We start from the raw sequence: 19,544 nt of genomic DNA on the forward strand, positions 1-19,544 counted from the left end.
ATGTTTTAATAGTACATAATTATAAAATGTATATTTTCCAAGATTAATATTTTATTATGAAGTATAATAAACAACAACAATTCTAAATATCCAAAAAATTATCTATGTTGCCAAAATACTAAAGTTATTTTTGTCAAAATGTTGTAATAGTGTGTAATATATAATCTTTGACAATTTCTACACTTAGTAATACAAGCATTTGTTATAAAAACATGTTCATTTTAAATAAGATTTTAATGAAATCAGAAAGAATTATTCTATATAATTTTTGTATAATTTTTAAAAATATATTTGTTAGTTTTTTAAAAAATTAAAAAATTAAAACATCTTATCAACATATTAAGCACTTGTTCGTTCACTAATCTTCGCCGAAACACAAACGAAGCGTCTAATAGAACTTGCACGGCAATTCACCAACCGTCGATTGCTCCGACCAATACCGCAAGTGTCGAAAGTGTGCTACCGACGAAGTTTTGTGCACTTGACTTCGTCGTTTTCGACGCAGAACAATTTTTTAAATTTTCAAACCGACTCCGTGACAGGGACCTCCGGGAAACGTTTCCCGCCGAATCCCGAGGTTCACGAATCCACCTCGTAAACGTCGCCGCGGGACCCGTTACTCGTAAATTTTGAAAATTCCCACACTCCCGGTTTTGCCAGTTGCGATGCGTCGCCAGAATTGATTACAGAAACAGGTTTGAGCGTTGAGTAGAAAGATGAAGAGTGAACGCATCGATGCGTTGCCTCGCTGCCGCATGTGCGAATTGCACGCTTCAGACGATGGAGTGTAAGGTTTCGATTTGAACGGAAATTCTCAACTGCTGGAGTTCGGAGTGGGGAAAGGAAAATATTAGCGGCTGAAAATATACGGGTAGAAGCTCTTATTTCTTTCGACATTATTGGTTTTGGAGATAGAAATTCAAAACAATGGGGTCGAGGGGGAACGGGTGCCTTCTTGGGCGGGAGCTTTGGCCGCCCCCATCGGATGCAATAACCAATCTTCGATTTTCCAATCAAATCGACCATTTGCTTGTTTCTTCGTGGGACGCTGTAAGTGATTCTTCCCGTCCTTTGTGGATTTTCTCATAACTTCGATGTCCACAATGCAACTTCAGCTAATTCGACGTTGTTGGCTGAACGCGTTGAACTGGTTTACTGCGCTAGATTGCTTCTTTGTACCCTTTCACTGGTATCATGTATATCTAAGTATCTAGTCTCTGCATTTTTCGTGAAGAGGAGTGAGGGAACAATTGTAGATGGAGAACCGTGAGTGCAAGCATACGCAGCGCTTGTTATGATGCGATTCGATTGCTGGGTTTTGTCAATCTGCACTGCCAACGTAGCGGTATGACTTGATGTTGACCGCAGGTGTTCTGGGTATTGAATGCTTTGGTTAGAGAGATGTCACGAAAATGGTTGATGGGGAAATTGGAGATGTTTGAATGCAGAAGCTTAGGCTGTACGATGTAGCTGCTAATGTGCTCAAGGCTGAATTCGGAAGCCAAGGACCTGTCCTCGATTGTTGCTTCTGCGATGACTCTTCTGGTTACAGTGCCGGTGCAGACCAAACTCTTTACAGGTACTGAACAAAACCACTCCCACATCCAAACAATGCTCGAGGCTTCATCAGAGCTTATCAAGTTGTTGATAGCCACATCATCTTAGATCTTTACTTGACACACTTTGTCAACAAATTTTTTAGTGTTCAGGTTACTCTTTTCATCTCTTCCTAAGAACATTCTTTTGGGAACTTCTGCAATAGATGGTATTGAAATAGATCTGAGCGCACACGATGGTGATGGTGGATAGTTGTGATCGGAAACCTGCAAGTTAATTGTATAATCCTCACTAACTTGCGCCTGTTTGTTCACGATGTGTTTCGGCTGTAAATAATTGGTTACGGATATGAAATGAACGAGCAGGTACGATTTCAACACTGGTGCTGAAACTACTCTGGGTTTGCATGACGGTGCCATAACCTCTCTCGAGTACTCACATGCAACTGGTGAGTCATCACACCATGCCACTCTCACCCAGTCCTTCAATTACACTGATGACGAATTTCAATGAGGATTTTTCTACTGTTTGTTGCATGTGTGCTTCCCACCATGTCCATAGGGCTGGAGGTGTACTTTACTGATTCAGCTGAATATTTTGACTCGAAAGAAACGAACTAAAAACTCGATCTGCACATCGCCTCTTACATCTGAATGGTGTATTCGTATTTTGCGATACCTGGCAGCTTGCCTCTGTCTGACCGTTTGGAAGCCGTTTAAAGCTTCTAGCTTCTCGTGTTTGTTTGATAATAGAGATCTGACAAATAGAATCTGTGTGTGTGTGTGTGTGTGTGTGTTTGTTGCAGGCCAGGTCATAAGTGGGAGCTGGGATAAAACATTACGATGCTGGGATGCAAGGAGTTGTTCACTTGCTGCGAGATATGCGCAGCCTGCTCGAGTAACGAGCATGTCTCTTCTTGGACACAACTTGGTTGTTTCCACTATAGGTCGCCACATATTGGTTTATGATATTCGAAAAATGTCAGAGGGTCAACAGTCAAGTGAAACTCCCCTCAGATTCCAGACGCGTTCTGTTTGTTGCAATCCTGATGGCAGAGGTGCGCTCTCCCCGAGCAGTATGTGCTTGTCTATGTCATTGCGTGAGTCTCCTGCCGTATGTTCTATGTATGAGGCATGGTTTCTGAAAATATGAATTTTTGATTCACAAAATTGTTTTTATATGTTTGTATCCTCAATGACCTCTGTCTCTGGAGTTGATGTTGCAGGTTTTGCAATTGGATCCATAGACGGACGTGTGATTATAGATTGGTTTGATCCTTCCGAGGCTCGAGTAAAAAAGTGAGCTCGAGATCCTTTAATCAGGATATATCATGTGATTCATTGTTCTGCCTTGACACCAAATTACCTGGGGTCATTTTATCGACCTTCTCTTTTTGGAATCTTTATAAAACTAGAATTCTTAACCATACCACATCTAAGCATGTACCTGTGTGACAGTCGATCAACTTTATGTATAAATCCTCGTTACCTCATGCAGGTACGTTTTCAAGTGCCATCCTAAGCCAGCAGCGGGGCCAAAAATCTTTCACCCTGTTAATGCTCTCGCATTTCATCCGCAGTGAGTGTTCTGACTCAAGAACCCTCATTATGAGTCAATATTGATCATACTAGTCTTTCTATCTATTTTTCGTAGATATTCGACTCTGCTGGCGTATTGTCTATTCTATTCTAAAGTAGAATTATCGCAGGTATGGATCACTTGCCACAGGTAGCGGTGATCGTCACGTCAACTTTTGGGACGTTCACATCAGGAAACGTTTATTCCAGGTACATAAACATTCTCTTAGTCCAACAGTACGGTGTGATGGCATGTACGGATGTATGCTAAATTTCAAAATCAAGGTGTTGATTTTCCTGAAGTTGATGAGATGGAGAAGTTTGAATGTCATCTATACAAGACACATCCAACAGTGACATACGGGGCTTTTCTTCGTACCTTTGATGTACAGTATTCCAAGTGCCCGAGTCCCATTGCTTCGCTGGCTTTTAACAGAGATGGTCGTCTTCTGGCTGTTGGATCCAGTTGCAGCTTCGAGGAAGGGGAAGAGTCGTAAGCACTTTTCAATCATTTCTCAACACAATTTTAATTTTTCTGCATTCCTGCATATCACCCTGAAGTTGGTGTTCCTGATTTAAAGGCGAAAATTTTCCTATGAAATGATATCTCGGCAATTATATGATCTTTGTTTCTTAGATATCTCATAACCTAATATGGAAACTTGCCTCGAATCGTTTTTATCCAGAAATAGTCCCGTCAAAATTTACGTGAAGAATATAAATGAAGAAGAGTTGAAACTCGTGGGGAGAACCGTACAGTAAGGACTTCGTCAGCATAACCGGAACGAATCCGCCAAAAGGAAGATGTCGGGCTCCAAGCATAAGTCAGCAGGCTGGAATTGGTGAAATTTAACTTAAGAAGATGGCTGTAAGGTGATTGCCCTTGATGCCTTCTCCAATTTCTATTTATGGGACCACCTTGGTGTGCTGCTAGGGACTTTAAGAGCCAGCATCTTTCTGGCATTGTTAGGATCAGGCACGCATGCTTCAGGAATGAAATTCTACATCTGACTGGCTCTCCGGGTGGAGATCAATGCCATGTTAGAAAACATATCTCCACATCCACCTAGCCTCCCAACACGTATATGTCTTTCGTAGAGCAAGATTTTATGCCACGAAACTTAGTTTTGCATTTTAAATAGGGAAAGTGGAACATGGAGGAGAACCACATTTTGTGGAATTACAGTGCTGCAGCAGTTGACCTTATTCCACCTCGCATCGAGGTCCGCTCTCTTGCAAGAATTGAGAAACAGAAGGCACAAAAAGGAATCGTCATAGTAGAGGTTGGTAGTAGCCGCCAAATCGAAATTGTCAGAGCCAGACTCATGATGATGCTCTTGAAGTGTATTGGCACTCGCTTCACCTCTTGAAAGTTCTGAAAGATTTTTCAGATAAAGGCGAAGTCTTTGTAATATAACTCTTTGGCAATAGGCTTCACTTCTGCTTTACATCACGTCCCTCTGGTCATGTTTATTTGCTATATGCCATCTTGATATGGCAGAAAGCCTTGAGGTTGACAGCTTTGATGGAGAGCATTGCAAAGGTGTGGCTGACTTTTACTTGAGAGTGCACTTTAAGGTACCCATGATCCGATTTTATCAGGGTGCCTTCTGCACACTGAAAATGAGCCTCATTGAGGACTTGCAACGCTACTTGGAGGAAAGCGTTGTTGGCAACTTCTGCTTCACAACCAACAGTGGAGGTTAATAAATACGTCAGTTGAATCCTACGTGATCCAGTCAGGTTGCAGAACAAGTCCCTTGGAGAAATGTTTCTGAAGTGAAATGACGCTATCACTGCATATAAGGCACCAGCCATGTACGCAGCTCCATTTGTCACATACCACTTCCTGGCCAAACTATGTGAAGCGACAGAATCGAGGAACGCAAGAAGAGATCTCCACACCAAATACTATTTCAGTAGAACGACAGAAAATTCAGTGCAGCCCTAAGTTCGCCATCTCGCTACAGATATACCCCCACGTACCCGATTCTAACGATGGTAGTGCTGGGCGTCAGCGATGGTCAGCAAAGTGAACGTCACCGTCGAGAACGCGACCAGAGAGGGCGGCGCGATGTTGGCTTTACAGCCCCCAACCCCACGTCATGAACGTGAAGATGCTCCACGGCAGCAGAAAGATGGTTGTAGCAGCCATGAAATCCGTCTCGTACCCGCTATTCACGTACACATCCTTCACTTCGAAACCAAGGATCTGAATGAATCATGGCGTACGCTAGTCAGACAGACTGCGTCGTAGGAGGAGGAGAACGCCGTGGCACCAAACGTGTTCGCTGTCTTGAACCCCCCCATCTCGCAGTGCCCACAGTAGAGGAGGGCAACCCCGACGATGACGTAATCAGAGAGACGCCAAAGGTACCTGCAATTGTAGGACGAAAGCACAAAGGTGGTGAGGGCACGCACAGCCACAATCAAACACTAAGGTTGCAATTGGTTGGCAATTCAAACGCTCGACATGGTATCAGTCACTCATTGCTCGCCGGACCCAACTTGCAAACACAAGCATGATCTCAAGAAGCCGTGAAAGAAAGAGAGAGAAAGAGAGCCTTGAGGAAGGCGAAGAAGCTTTTCAGCTCTCTTTAGACGTTGACAGTGAACCCACCACATCCCTCCCCTCCGTAAAGTTCACTGCGGAGAATCTTCAGCGACCAAGCCTTCGGTTGTGGATGTTGACTAGAATCGGTTACCACTGCTAATTTAATAGCTTGTATATTCCAGATATTTCTATTGCGCTCGACTTTGGTTGGAACCAAATAGACACTAGCTTCTATGTTCAGTTCCTAGCTTGTAGCCAACGGGACACTTTGACGTATATCAGATCGTACTGTAACAACGCTCATCCAGGGTGAACTTTACGCGCACCGCCAATTCAATAATCTCGTAAAGATTTTGCGAATTCAACCACTTTTCAGGTCGCGGTAAGTGTTCTCCGGAAATCGTATTTATCAACGATGACGGTGACAACCCAACAGCGCAGCGCGATGGAAGAAATAATCACGAATCTGGCCATCAGGTAAATAGCACATGGAATCCACATTGACGCTAGTATGCAGCAGACTACCCTCATGCCCACCCATAGTATTATTAACACGAGTTTCTGAAAAGGCATTGTCAAAGAGGAGTCTGCTATTGAATATCCAAACAAAACCTCTCAGCATTTTCCTTGATTCATTACACATGCAATCTGACGGCGCCTCGAAAATACATCACATTATAGCAATCTTGATAACACACATCTTAGATTACCAAGGACACATAACATTCTTGTGTCAACATGTCATCCATAAGGACCCATAAACATACAATGTCTTACGCAAATGTAATGACAGAAATGAAGATGCATGAAGACTACTAAAATGCCTAATTTATGTTGAAACATAATCTGGGGTATCTTGCTCAAGAATATCATCTCCTATGACGCACGGCACACTCTAATTTGTTCACAGAACAGAGATACAATCTCGTAAAATCAGGATACATTAATGCTACACATGCAAGAGACCCCATCTCACTATCTATGCCGAGTGCAGAGATTTTTTTTCCAGCGAACTACGCTCCATCAGGAGCACAAGGTCACAAATTGCAGGCATCAACTCCTGACCATGGGCCTCTCCCCATTCCTGATAAGCCAAGAGAAGTAGCACGGTTATTCACGTCTCAATTGACAACATTCACTAGTTGAGAAGTACTTCACAAGACAGTAACGGAGAAACTATAATAATAAGACAACTGGGAGCCGAGGCATAGCTATGGAACAATGGGATACCCCAGCAAAGCTCTCTTACGAATTAGAAAAAATGGACCTGCAATACTGATACATATTGTTTAATTCGGGTATACATGCCTTACATCCACGATTCATTCATTTTTAACCACTTGTTCACGGAAGAAAATAAAAAAAAAAAAAAAAAAAAAAAAAAAAGGTTGGGTAATTCTAACTGAACAAGTAGGTTGGGCTATTTGAGAAGAGAAACCAAGTGAGTGATACAGCCAGCAGTGAAGAGGAAAAATCAAGAGGTTCAGTAATTGTTTGAGCCCACCTCCCCGACAGCAACTTAGAGGAACTATTTACAGTTCCCGTCCCTGAGCTAAGCCTCCTTGGATTCCGTGTTTGATCCTTTTCAGCTCGCAGGGTGGCAACTTCCTTCTCCATTGCTTGGACTTCTCTTCTCATCTTCTTTCCCTCAACTTCCAAAGCCTTAGATAAAGTGTCGACTTTCTTTGAGAGCATCTGCACATATCAGAACACATTAGAAGCAGCCACGAAGCCAGCGTGAATACATGTCAAAAACAGCAAACCGGGAAGGTACGAGGTAACAACAATATCTGCAGTCGATAAATATAATCAAGTTGTTCAAAAATCAATGCAAAACTCACTAAGCAGAGAAGTATTCATATGCTAGTAAGATGTAGTTTACCCTATACGCACCTCAATAGCATCATCCTTATCCTTGAGACTTTGATCTTTTTCATAGCTTGCCTTCCTCAGGTTGACAACTTCTTTCTGTAGAAGGTCATACAACACACCTGATACTGGATCCTCCACCGAAGAGGATGATCCAGACACTTGGTTTGTTGTTCCATTCTCGGACTTGACAGCTTCTACCTCGGACTTGGCTTCAACAGAATCAGGCTTTACTGCTCCTGTCTCGGCCTTCTGTGTAGTAGAAACCGGCTCGGGTTCCGCGGCAACAGGTATTCTCCTACCAGTACGAACCTCCTCAAATCCATTTGAAAATGCCCTCAGTCGGGTTGTGCCCGCATCAAGCGATCTACCTCCATCAAAAGACTTGGACGTCATTCTACCGTTGGTGGCTCTCATAAGTGTTTGGCTAGCCATCGAAGCTCGTACTTGGGTGACGGCAGAGCGTTGACGTCTGGAGCCATTTGCGAGAAGTTTAGATGCCTCCTCTGATCCAGAGGTAGAACGTCTGGTAGTGCTTGAACTTCTCACTTCCTCCGTCCGACGTGGAGCACCATTTGTAACTGGCTTCAAGCTCTCCTCGAGAACCTTCAACCGCATTTGAAATTTATCCTGCATAAGACCAAACAAGATGTTCATGTACAGTCCACAAAGGTAAAATAAATTGCAGTACATGAAAATGAACTGACAAAACACACCTTCAATTGCGATTCGTTCTTTGCAGTCCTCTCGGCTGACGCTAGTTTGTCTCGCAGCTGCTGCATTTCACCCTGCAGACATAACGCTGATATAGTCAGAACAGCCGCAAAATCGACGAGGTTGACTTCATGAGGTGCATTGCTTCCACCACCTGGACCAATGGAACGAAAATCTAGAGGTGCAAACTTAAAAACCGAACCAACCTGCATAAACCGCCTTTCATCGAGCCACTGCTTGACTGGCATAACCTTGTCATTTGCATCCTTCCACTCGTTAGCAACCACAACTGCAACCCTGTTAGCTGTGATTTTCGCTCGTGCAAGCTCTCTCTCCAACGTCTTCTTCCCTTCCTATTTCAAATGCATATCATCCAAATATATGTTAATGATGTTGAAAATTAAAAAGGCATAGTATTCGGTGTAAAATCCAGCATAGGGACTCCTCATGGCAATCATACGAAAAAGAACTCAACTACGCGTATCATTAGTCATACCAGTAACTCATGTGCCTGTCGTTGGTAGTCCCGAGCTGCATTAACAGCAGCTCCACCAGCAAGCACTGCTTCTTCCAACTCGGCTACGGTGGAACTCAGCTTCTCTATTTCAGCTGTCTTCTGACGATGCATCTTATCCATTATTTTGTTCTCTTCCTGTCAACACAGACAAACAAATCCCAGAGTGGAATGCAACAAAGTGAGCCACCATTTTTTATAAGTTCCTTAACAGCTTGCTATCTGAATTCACAGAATATGAGATGGTGAAAGCATTAAATTTGCGACAGTAGACCACCATCCTTAGTAAGAAAGGAAAGACGAGATTCTCTACGTTAAAATTTGAAGTATGAGGTTGATCAGAATGTAAACCTGGCAGATTTCGATTTGTTTCATCAATTCCTGATTCCGATTAAGAAGATCATCCACCTGAGATGCCTTAGCTTCGGCAGCATCTATAGCTCTCTCTATTTCCAGAAGGGCAGCCTCTTTGGACTTAGTTAAACGATCAAGGGCCCTGTTGGTATCTTGAAGTTTGGCAATCTGTCATTAGACAATGAAGGGTTCTTAGAAGAGTGATTCAGATTTTTAAAACATGGACGGTCCATATGTAAACTTCAGTATAATCGCGGGCACTAATTTCAAAATAATCTCGTTATTAGCGTCATTCTAGCAAGCTACTGAAACTGACGCTTACTTCCTGTCGCGCAATTTTCAACTCAGCCTCAAGAGGGGATAAAATTTCTTCAATGGACGGTAACTGCTCATCTTTCTGAGCTGCATGCACCCTTCGCAGAGTTGCCTCCGCTGCAAACTGGGCGGCCAGAGCTGCTTTCTTCTCGTCATTGAGCTTCTTCAATTCAAGGTTCTGCAAAAACACCCCCCAAATACTGATAAGTAACAAAGAAACAACTTAAAATTTTAGCACAAAGAAACGACGTCCACATAAGACAAAAAATGCGAGAATCAAAAGCTATCTTAAATATTCCTCGATAAAACTAAAGAAACCAAAAGGGCACTGCCGTATAGGGTCACATATTCTTCTTGGTCATTCTTCTAACTGTTGTGCCACCGTCTTTCACCATTCACCATCCCGCACGGACGTCGGATCAAAATATCGTTAAGATTATCTTTAAAGCCAAAGCAACACACCGAAGAAAAGTACCAGGGAAACAAATGGTACTGACCTTGCTCTCCAAAAGATCTTCTGCGGCTTTGAGCTTTTCATCAACTTTGTCAAGTTCCTCCGCGAGCTGCAAGATTCTAAAAGACTTGAGGAACTAAAGCATACAGACATGAAGGCTACCGGTCCCACAACTAATATAATAAAATAGCCCTAGGAAAGAAGCACCCATTCGCTAAAGCTCGTTGCCACTACAAGTTACTTTGCAAGCTTCCGTAATATTTCGTAGCTTTCCCCAGCCATAACCGTAGGGTAACACTAGGAATCCACAACACTAGATGAAAGCCTCTGCATGTGGCCAAAATGACGCTCACAAGCAGATACCACATGATATGTCACTTACCTCCTCGACAGCTTTCTCGCGTAATCGCTCACGCTGCTTAAGCACTTTGCATTCTGCAGTAGCTTCTGCCAATTTCCGATCTTTATCTATATCAAGACACAGAACTAGATAAGATAATTGCCCATGCAAAAATCCAGACTCCAGGACACCAAATAGCTCTCTACAAAAAGAGACTCAAACCGAGCCCCACCAAAGACAACGGGAACGGTCTTTAGGTACGAGGAACCAATGCAAATATCCAAGATGCAAATCAGAGAGTTGATTAACATCTCTGCAGTTGACTACTAACCAACCCTGCTATAAAAAATAATGTCAACGGCCGAGAGAATATGCAGAAGCTCCAAGGAACCACTACATGCATGAGTAGCAACTTCCGTGCATAGCTTAAGGACAACTTCATCCGACAGATCTAGTTTTGAAAGACAACAAGTCCCGCGGAAAAACGGCACTCAGTCCGTTATTCGAAACTACTAAACCCGTGTAGAAAACGAAACGGTCTTCAAGAAACTATTAGCATTCGGAACAACCTACACTGCACTTGTTTTAACAGCCACGGAACATTCGGTTTCAGACCTGCGTTGCATACAGCTCCAGGATAGACGCTATTTAGATACAAGGAGGTCGAATGAATCTTGGACAAATCGCTAGTCTCACTCCCAGCAGAGCAGCTCGTGGACAGAGAAGGACCAAGAAGCGATGACGCGACACCAACTCTTACCCCTGACTTCGTTCTCGAGGCGGTTCAGCTCCACCTTAACTGGATCAGACCCATGCAACAGGTTCAAAAGATCCTCTGTATCAGGACAAGCGCGCACTACACTCTTGCGGCGGGTGTTGGAATCCGACCTCGTCAGGCCAGCAAATTGAGGAACATTGCCATAGTCTAGTGCATGTCTGCCATTCCCGTAATATCCATCCAACGAGTCGTTATCCTCCGAAACGCTGCTGTTCAAAGAATCCGCCATAGTGTCCCCCACCTACACTAATCCTGCCACTCTCTCGTTCTCGCCACTAATCCTCCGTCGCTCTGTCACGATACACGACTCATCAATGCTGCAGCAGCAGCTTTTCCCAAAAAGCATTACTTCACTAAAAAAAAACACAACGCTACCCTCCTTGAACTTCAACCCTCTTCACAACAACGCCTACCCTCGGAGGACACGGCTGTGCCTGCAACATCATCAACAATGTCAACAGCAACCGCAATCGCATCCCTTCATCCCTCTCCATCCTCCTCTTCCTTCCTTTCCACCATCGCCTCCAACGAGTCCACAGACAACCAAAACTCCACCAAAACTCCGCCAAAACTCAACGGCAAAGCTCCACTCAAATGGCTTAGAAAAACAACAAAAAGGAGATTGAACGAACAACCACGGTCTAGGAAATGCAGCGCCGCAGGAACGCAAACACGATCTACAAAAAATAAGATGAGAACGGCGAGCCACAAAGAGCGGAAGATGAGAGAGCTCCTGCGAAAATCTGTCTAAGTGCTCAGAGTGTGTCAGGTGAGCGTGTGCGTGCAGGCAAGTGTGGCAGTCATCGTCCGAGGGCCGGGCCGGGTCCTTCCACTCCCTACGCTTGCCGGGGACCTCAACCGAACACAGCCCCTCCCCCCTCCCCCCAGGCCGAAAATGGCGCTGAGTGGCGGGGGCGGAGAGTCCGAGACCCGTCCCGGTCATGTGCTTACGCGGGGCCTGGGGCGCGGGTGGCGTTCAAACTTGGCAAATGCGGCCCCTCCTCCGAGTCCGGCTTAGCTTTTGGCGCCAAACCTAACTCCAACTCAAAACTTCTCATCCACGTCAACATCATCCCGTATAAAAACTCATCTATCTTCAATAATCATTGGGTAACGAATGAACTATCAGCAAATTAGTCAGCACATGAAATTAGCGTTACCTGCTAATTCATAAAAAAATGGCATTGCAGAGTTTTGAGGGTTTTAAGAAAGTGGGATTTTTGAGGTAGGGGGATATGGAAGATGGGTATGTGGACTTTCATCTTTGTCAGGCTGATCAATTAACCCAAAGTGTGTGTGAATCAACTTACAAGATCTTTTGTTTTGTTTTTTTATTGTTTTTAAAAGTGGGTTTAGGGTAATAAGGCTGTCTAAGTAGTACATGAGAAGCTGGGATTTGCTGCTGGACTGCAACAGGGTCAGAAGGAATCTTTGGGTTTTGAGGTTGATAATTAGTGGTAGAGCGAGTGAGATTAAAGATGTGGGGTTCCTTAATTATGGTTCACATGCTCCCACTGGATACTTGAAGTGTGAGAGGGGGAGCCACGACTTGTGCCAAGAGATTTGAACCATGGTCAAGGCCTTGAGCAGAGCTTGAATTTGGCTTCTTCTATCCCTGGTACACTTGTCAGAAATTCCCCCAAACGCTTTCTTATTCATGTGTAGATATATATATATATATATATATATGTATGTATATATGATAATATTTATATTTTCTTACATGTGTTTGTTTTGTGTGTGTTTTTGAATGCTTTTGGCTGACATCTGTGGGATGACAAAAGAGTGAAACTTATCTTCCTGTACTATCTATTCTTCTTCTTTGCAATAACATACCAGTTGATTGCTGGAGTGCATTAAATATTCATGTGTAGTGAGAAGTTGTGAGTGTTTTTAATTGGTTGTGATATTAAAGTAATATTTTGTATAAAATTAGGATAAACCCATAAAATGAAATTGCTTTTGAATTGTTTGTGAATGGTGTGCGTGAGTGTGTAACAGTAAATTGAAGTAACGTGTCCCTTGCAATTGTACATGTTTAGGAAAATAAGAGTTGTGTTGAATCTTTTGATATTCAGTTCTGGAAATATGACTTATTGTTGTATGAAACCTCAACAATTGTTGAATTACTGGGATAGATTTGAAACACAGATTGCACTAGTGTGTGAAGGTTGAGTAAATTCATAGTTCTAACACGTGAAAAAAAAAAAAAAAAAAAAAAAAAAAACACACAACGATAGTAACAGTAATACTATTACTGAACAAATGTTCATAAAATCTATGAGTAAATTTTGAGTTATGTTATGCCAAAAATAGTTGCTTTTGGCTGTAACAACAAATAGTTTGGCACCATTATGCAACATGTGGATAATGTTTTGTTACAAGAAGAAATGTTCACATGTGTGTATGTAAATGCAAATATTTCACACAATAATTGTGCCTTGAAAATATTGTCTTTTTTCCTTTTTCTTTAAGGATTATTCTTGTTTTTTTGTAGGTGATTTGTGAAATTTTCAACCATATTTATATTTGGAAAACTAATATTCAGATACAAATGATAATAAAAGAGTTTCAAAGAGGCAATATCACAAATGAGCAAGAAGGAAAGGTTAATATAAGGAGATGCTACATGACTATACAAATGTTTTTAAGAGTAACGTTTCTTTTGATCATATGAATTTTACAAGACTACAACAAAGCCACAATAGATTTGAATCAAAAAGTAAATTCAATAGAATAAAAATCAAAACATCAAAACAAGTCTGATGATATCACTTTTGCACATAATGCACGTGCTTTCCAAACACGGAGGGTGTACAATATCACATTAATAAGTATAGACAAAAATAATTTAAAAAAAAATGTAACATTTATTTAACCACCAATATTTACAAGTTAATGGACCACTGCCACACTTGCCACCCAGTTATCAATATTCAACACAAATATCATTGCTTTCATAATAACACACACACACACACACTCTCACTCATGTACATATGTTTATTGGAGTTGTTGCAAATATACAACTTAGGCAATAAATATATAAATATGTATAATCAAAATTTTATTTTGTTAAAGATTTGGGAATTAAAGGAATGTTATTAATTCTTTTTGAAAGTTACTGTCAAGAACAGCGGTAAAAAAATAAGATGGAATCAAATATAACATACATGTTTGATGATATTCGAGAGTATTCCATGTATTTTTTATAAATATTAGATACATTTTAGGATACATCAGACTGTGTGCCATGTGTATAGATGATGATTTGTAAATCTCCTTTATCTCAAACTATTAGTATTAGTATTGGTATTATCTTTTGTTTTCAAAAAAAACGTAGTTGTTTCTATTTTATTAACTCAAGTTTACATTATAATAGCAAATTATTCTATGGACATACAATATTCAAAATTCTCCTCTTACTTGATTTTAAAATCACATATTTTTCATCAATTTCGTAACTAAATACATAAATATTCAGAATATAGAGTCGCAGTCCAATCATGTTAATGTGTTCAGTTCTTTATCCATAAAATTGCGCAGCAAGCATTAAATCGTGTTGTTAAAAACTTGGCAAAAGTACAAATAAATAAATAAAAAAATAAAATGAAGATCAGGTGTCTGTAACCAATTGTTTTATCGGCTTTCTTCTAAAAAATCCAGTAAAAGTTTAAGAAAACAACTTGTCAATTTTTAGACCATATATATATAGTAATGGTACAATTGTTTTTTATACTAATGTTTAAGCTGATTAAATCATGAAGCATAAAATTGTGTTGAAAACACTAATTGATACATGATATATGTCCTGTGATACAATGTTATTTAAAGCAAAAGCATCGTAAAAAGCAAAGATTATTTTTAGCTGGATAAAACCCATGCAATTGTTTTGTTTTGTTTTTTATTTTTTCTTTGTTGCTTCTACTGCTTCTTCTTCTTTTCCACTTTAATTTTAATTCTGCTCATTAAGAATTTCACTAAATTGGTGTATGCATTTTCTGAGATTATTTGAGTTTGATTGTATATATATATATATATATAGATAGATATTGTTTGTATAGGATTGAAAGAGGGGACATACAAATGGGACAGATAAGTTGCATCAATACATTCAATCATCTACCCCAATTGTCATTTATTACTTCACACAAGAGAGAGAACCCTCCTTGGCTACATTTGGGTACCACACAAAACAAAACAAAACAAGTAAAAAATAAAGGACAAAATTGTCTATTCGTAATGATAATGCATAATATTGTGTGTTTTATTGTATTCAAAGCATGCATAATATTGTGTGTTTTATTTTATTCAAAGCATATATAATATTGTGTCCATATATACCTGCCTTCTCATCATGGCCCTTGTGCACCTTGGAGTTGTCATTGGCCCCCTTTCTTGTTATTATTATTATTATTATTATTGAACAGAATACTAGTTTTGTTTGCCTTTTGTTCTATTCTCGATGCTGCACATAGCTTTTCATTCATCCATCCGTCCATACATACACTAATCTATCCATCCTCGCACCCCCTGAAAAAGAGTTGGATGAACGTAGAACCAACCGCCAGAAACTGGCCGTCATAGATGAATGACGACGTCCATCCAACACGGTGGTCGATGGGCATGGATGGATGGATGGATGTGGATTGAGCTGTGGGCTCCACAAAGCAAAAGTTAAAGTAAAAGTAAAAGTACGAAAAGGCTATTAAATTATTCCTAGTGTGAAATTAATGAGAAGAGCAACCAATACAGTGAAATGAAGAAAGCTCGAGCAGAATATTTTTCATTCATATTATTATTTTTTGGTGCTAATGTTAATATTTTGAAATACACAACTTGTACATTTTTTTTTAAACAATCTTGTTAAAACAGTTTGAATATGGAAAATAAACCTTCTGTATCTCTCATATCAACATCCTCCAATTACACAATTTTTTATACATTGTACTAGAAAAGTAAACTCAATACAAATTTCATTCAACTTGTACGAAGGTTTGAGCACAACCATATCAGCATCTAAAAAAAAAAAACAGAAGAGAAATCTATACGTAGACACAAACGTATGTCATAAATATATGCTAAAATACAAATTACAATGATAACTACGAGGTAGGCGTATTATACAATAGGAACCAGTCATAATACACTCGTATAATACAAATACGTACATATATACCACAAATGGATGATGTGTAATGTGAACGAATTTAGACGAATGATAAATTAGGATGATGTGTCTCTTTCCCGTCAGCGAAGGGCCACCAAAACGGCCTTCGTAAGTTTTTAGACCCCCTTCTCCGTGGTGAACTTTAGGGTTTGCATTTGCTCGCGTATTCCAGTTCGCGTTGCTGATTAGGGTTGTAGAGTTTTCAAAGAAGCCAGTGGGGTCTAGCACAATGGAGCGGGCTCCCGGAGCTACGCTGGACACTGCAATGCGCTTGCTCATGCGTAAGAATTCCGTGTACATCGCTTTTATCTTCGCGGGAGCGATCGTCGGTGAACGGGTAAGCTGTAGTTCTCGTTGCTGTGGTCGGATTTTGGTTGGTGATGGCTTACTGTGGGTGTATTTGTCAATTTTTTTGATGATTTTTTTTTTTTTTAATTTTTTATTCTCGCTCGGCGTTATGAGCTCCGTCTTTGTTATGCTAGCTCGTCGCTCTTGATCGTTAGCTTTTGCTGAAGAAAAGCTTAATTTTGACCTAGTCGATGGGTACAGGTTGTGGACTATGGCATCAACAAGGTCTGGGAGAGGAACAATGTCGGGGTAAGTCGTCACTCTGCTTCGTTCGTCATACGTGATTTTTCCTCTGTTTGTAGATGTAGGCGAAGTTTCAAAATTTGCAGCTTATTTTATTTTTATTTTTAATAGCCACTGGTGATTTGGGACGTCTTTGAATTTAGGTCTTATTTATCTAGATTTGTGACATTTCGGTAGTTATCCAGAAGGGATCTTGAATTTCTCCGAGTTTAGTTGGCAAGGACACTTTCTCGTAGCACTTTCATTTTCCCCACTACTACCGATTCAGTAGTAGTAGTATTTTTATTTATTTATCAATTTTTTTGCTTGCTTGCTTGCTTACCAGTTTTGAAGAGTCAAATTTATTTACCTACAGCCTTGTCACTGTGCGATATTTCTCGCTTGACTGTCCGTTTTCTTGGCTGGACCTAGTTCTTATATGACCTAGGCACACCAGGGTGTAGTTACGAGTCTTGTGGAAATTAATCTGCAGCTCTAAGTTTTATGGTTTTCCTCAGAAGTCAAGTATAAATGTACTGAGATATTATGTAAAAAATCCTGGAAGCTTTTTTTTGATTTAAAGAGAATGTTTACGTTTTAGGGTTTCGATTTTGCAGAAGCGATATCAGGATATTCCAAAGTTGGGCTCCAAGGTCGAGTAAAGCTGACAGCTGAGTCCACGTACTCTGTACATTTTTGCGGAGCGGACTCCATTCTTTGTTATAGTAGCTCACATTTGGAGGTCTCATGCAATTGCATGATGTATTCCATTTCTGCCAAGTGCAATAAAGGAGAGATATGACAATTTTTTTGGACAATCTCTATTACATCAGGGCTCTCCACAGACGAATTGTACATAATCGACGTGTATTTTCTCACTGGAGACACTTCACTTCAAGTGTAGGCGTCTTTTACTTGGTGTAGGACCATTTTTATATCCTTTGCAAATGAGGTCCTTCGTTTATGCCGAGGTTATTCGACTCAGGAACTTGGGGAAGCTTCCGTGTTTTCGTATCTTCATGTTATCAATTTCACAATTTAGAACGCTCTAAGACTTCAACTTCGGCAAGCTTCATCATTTCTATTTTCATGTTACTAATTATGTGATCTAAACTTGTTATTTGACATGATAGTTATTTCTCTGTTATCTCATGTAATATCACATTTCAATGTAAAAAATTTAGTGGATTGCACGTGCTTTCCTGTTTGACTAGCCAGCCTCCTGAGAAGACCTGGGTGCACCCACCTCCATGCTCATTTCTTTAATGGTAACAGATTTTGTGCCATTTATCACAGATAATGCCCTTCACTATCATCATCATTGTTATTAATATTATTAAAGCTTGGATGAATTTGCAGTTGAAGATGGGTTGGAGGCTTAGAAATCAATTGCTGTGTCAGAACTAAAAGCTCCTCAAACCTTGAAATGTCTCTCAGCCACAAATCCATGCTCTGAGCATGTGGTCAATTCTCTGGGAGTCCTAGAGAAGACCCTTTCATTTACAATAATTGTTTTTGAGAATTGCACACTAAGGGTGTTATTGTTCTAAGTCGAAGTGGTCCAAACTGGAAAGAGGTTCAGTTCATTACATCTTAATTGCTGTATCTTGGCCACATGGTGTGGCCAGGACACAGAATGAGAGAACCCTTTTTGTGAAAGGAACAGGGGCAGGCAGTCAAGCAAGGCTGGATTCATGATAGAATGGCTTGATATGTAAGTGAGGATGATAGCTAGCTTACAACTGTAGCTGTGTTCATACATCCAATATCTGGTGCACCTTACATTATTCATCAAACTGCAGATCACATGTGAGGATCAACTGGCTGTCATGTTACCCCAGCTTGCCTCCACTCAGGGTACAGGCAATGGGTGTCATCTGACTTATGGAGTTCCCACAGACAAAGGCAGACTTTGATTGCTGGTTTCTCTCCGCACACATTTTCTCACTGCCTCTCCTCATGGCCTCATGATGCTCTGGATCATGCATGAGGTGTTCAAAACTTGCAACTCAAGGCTAGTGATTGCAAGCTACTATGCAGTTTTTTTGATTGCTTTAACAGCTTGCTGCATATATTAAGAAGGTATAGGAAGAAGAGGTATGGTGAACCTTCCCTGACAATGGTACTATCAGTTATGGGGTTTCACTTGCAATGGCTGCTGCTGCTGCTACATTGAACTGGTCTTCATGGATTGTGACTTGAACATGCATATGGCATTCAACTCGACAATTGGATCCAAGCCTTCAAGGAGGGCTGCTGCCAGGCTATGGCCCATCTCCTAAAATCTCATCAAATGTAGACATGGGCAATCTCACATGAGGAGGAGACATAATGGTTTTTTTACAGCACACAGAGACTACTATTGCCACTGATGTTGCTTCTCTAAATGGTAGCAACATTGTCAGAGAGTGTCCCCAAGTTTCAATCATTCTTCAAGTTTTCATTTTCATTGCTATGGATATTTGAGTGCCCTGTTGAATCATTATGGCATGTCTCCACATCTGGATGTTGATTCTGCGTTTGTGCATCTACAATGACAAGCTGTACAGCTGCAGTTTGATTTTCAATTAAAACATTGGTGATATCTCAATTTTAAACTCAAATAAAAGCCTTGGAGATGGAGGTCACTAGGTGTTGGGCAATTCTTTTGTTTGGCAATTTCATGTCAAAGTTTTTTTCTATTTTTTTTTAACATGACATTTACTCATAATGAATGGCAAATATTAGTGAGGATAATCTTTTTTTCAGTATTCACTCCAACCTGGCATGATTCAAGAC

The 19,544-nt window shown here is 40.7% G+C and overlaps 3 protein-coding genes and 1 long non-coding RNA gene across 4 annotated transcripts; 2 read left to right on the plus strand and 2 right to left on the minus strand.

Annotated features, from left to right (window-relative positions):
- The first annotated feature begins 732 nt into the window (after positions 1-732).
- On the plus strand, positions 733-4,582 carry LOC112285005 (mitotic checkpoint protein BUB3.1). The gene is made up of 9 exons (XM_024525435.3): positions 733-1,050; positions 1,449-1,579; positions 1,923-2,005; positions 2,363-2,614; positions 2,783-2,855; positions 3,055-3,135; positions 3,266-3,344; positions 3,527-3,627; positions 3,821-4,582. Exons 1-9 carry the CDS (start codon positions 928-930, stop codon positions 3,894-3,896), a joined length of 999 nt encoding a protein of 332 aa, XP_024381203.1. The 5' UTR covers positions 733-927; the 3' UTR covers positions 3,897-4,582.
- On the minus strand, positions 3,974-5,877 carry LOC149988514 (uncharacterized). Its single transcript, XR_016504046.1, has 3 exons — positions 5,755-5,877; positions 5,121-5,511; positions 3,974-4,813 (listed from the first exon to the last, which is right to left on the minus strand). It is a non-coding gene; the product is annotated as an uncharacterized LOC149988514 (long non-coding RNA).
- A 497-nt stretch (positions 5,878-6,374) lies between these two features.
- LOC112285004 (microtubule-associated protein 70-3) lies at positions 6,375-11,928 on the minus strand. Its single transcript, XM_024525434.3, has 11 exons — positions 11,009-11,928; positions 10,291-10,376; positions 9,952-10,017; positions 9,462-9,632; positions 9,137-9,307; positions 8,768-8,923; positions 8,478-8,624; positions 8,274-8,345; positions 7,582-8,187; positions 7,193-7,383; positions 6,375-6,772 (listed from the first exon to the last, which is right to left on the minus strand). The coding sequence occupies exons 1-11, from the start codon at positions 11,253-11,255 to the stop codon at positions 6,742-6,744; spliced, it is 1,944 nt and encodes a 647-aa protein (XP_024381202.1). The 5' UTR covers positions 11,256-11,928; the 3' UTR covers positions 6,375-6,741.
- Positions 11,929-16,352: 4,424 nt separating this feature from the next.
- LOC112284414 (cytochrome b-c1 complex subunit 9, mitochondrial) lies at positions 16,353-17,598 on the plus strand. The gene is made up of 3 exons (XM_024524181.3): positions 16,353-16,533; positions 16,746-16,793; positions 17,384-17,598. Exons 1-3 carry the CDS (start codon positions 16,426-16,428, stop codon positions 17,426-17,428), a joined length of 201 nt encoding a protein of 66 aa, XP_024379949.1. The 5' UTR covers positions 16,353-16,425; the 3' UTR covers positions 17,429-17,598.
- The last annotated feature ends 1,946 nt before the right edge of the window (positions 17,599-19,544 follow it).

Source organism: Physcomitrium patens, chromosome 7 (assembly GCF_059467195.1).
Source record: "Physcomitrium patens ecotype Gransden chromosome 7, ASM5946719v1, whole genome shotgun sequence".
Classification (NCBI taxonomy): domain Eukaryota; kingdom Viridiplantae; phylum Streptophyta; class Bryopsida; order Funariales; family Funariaceae; genus Physcomitrium; species Physcomitrium patens.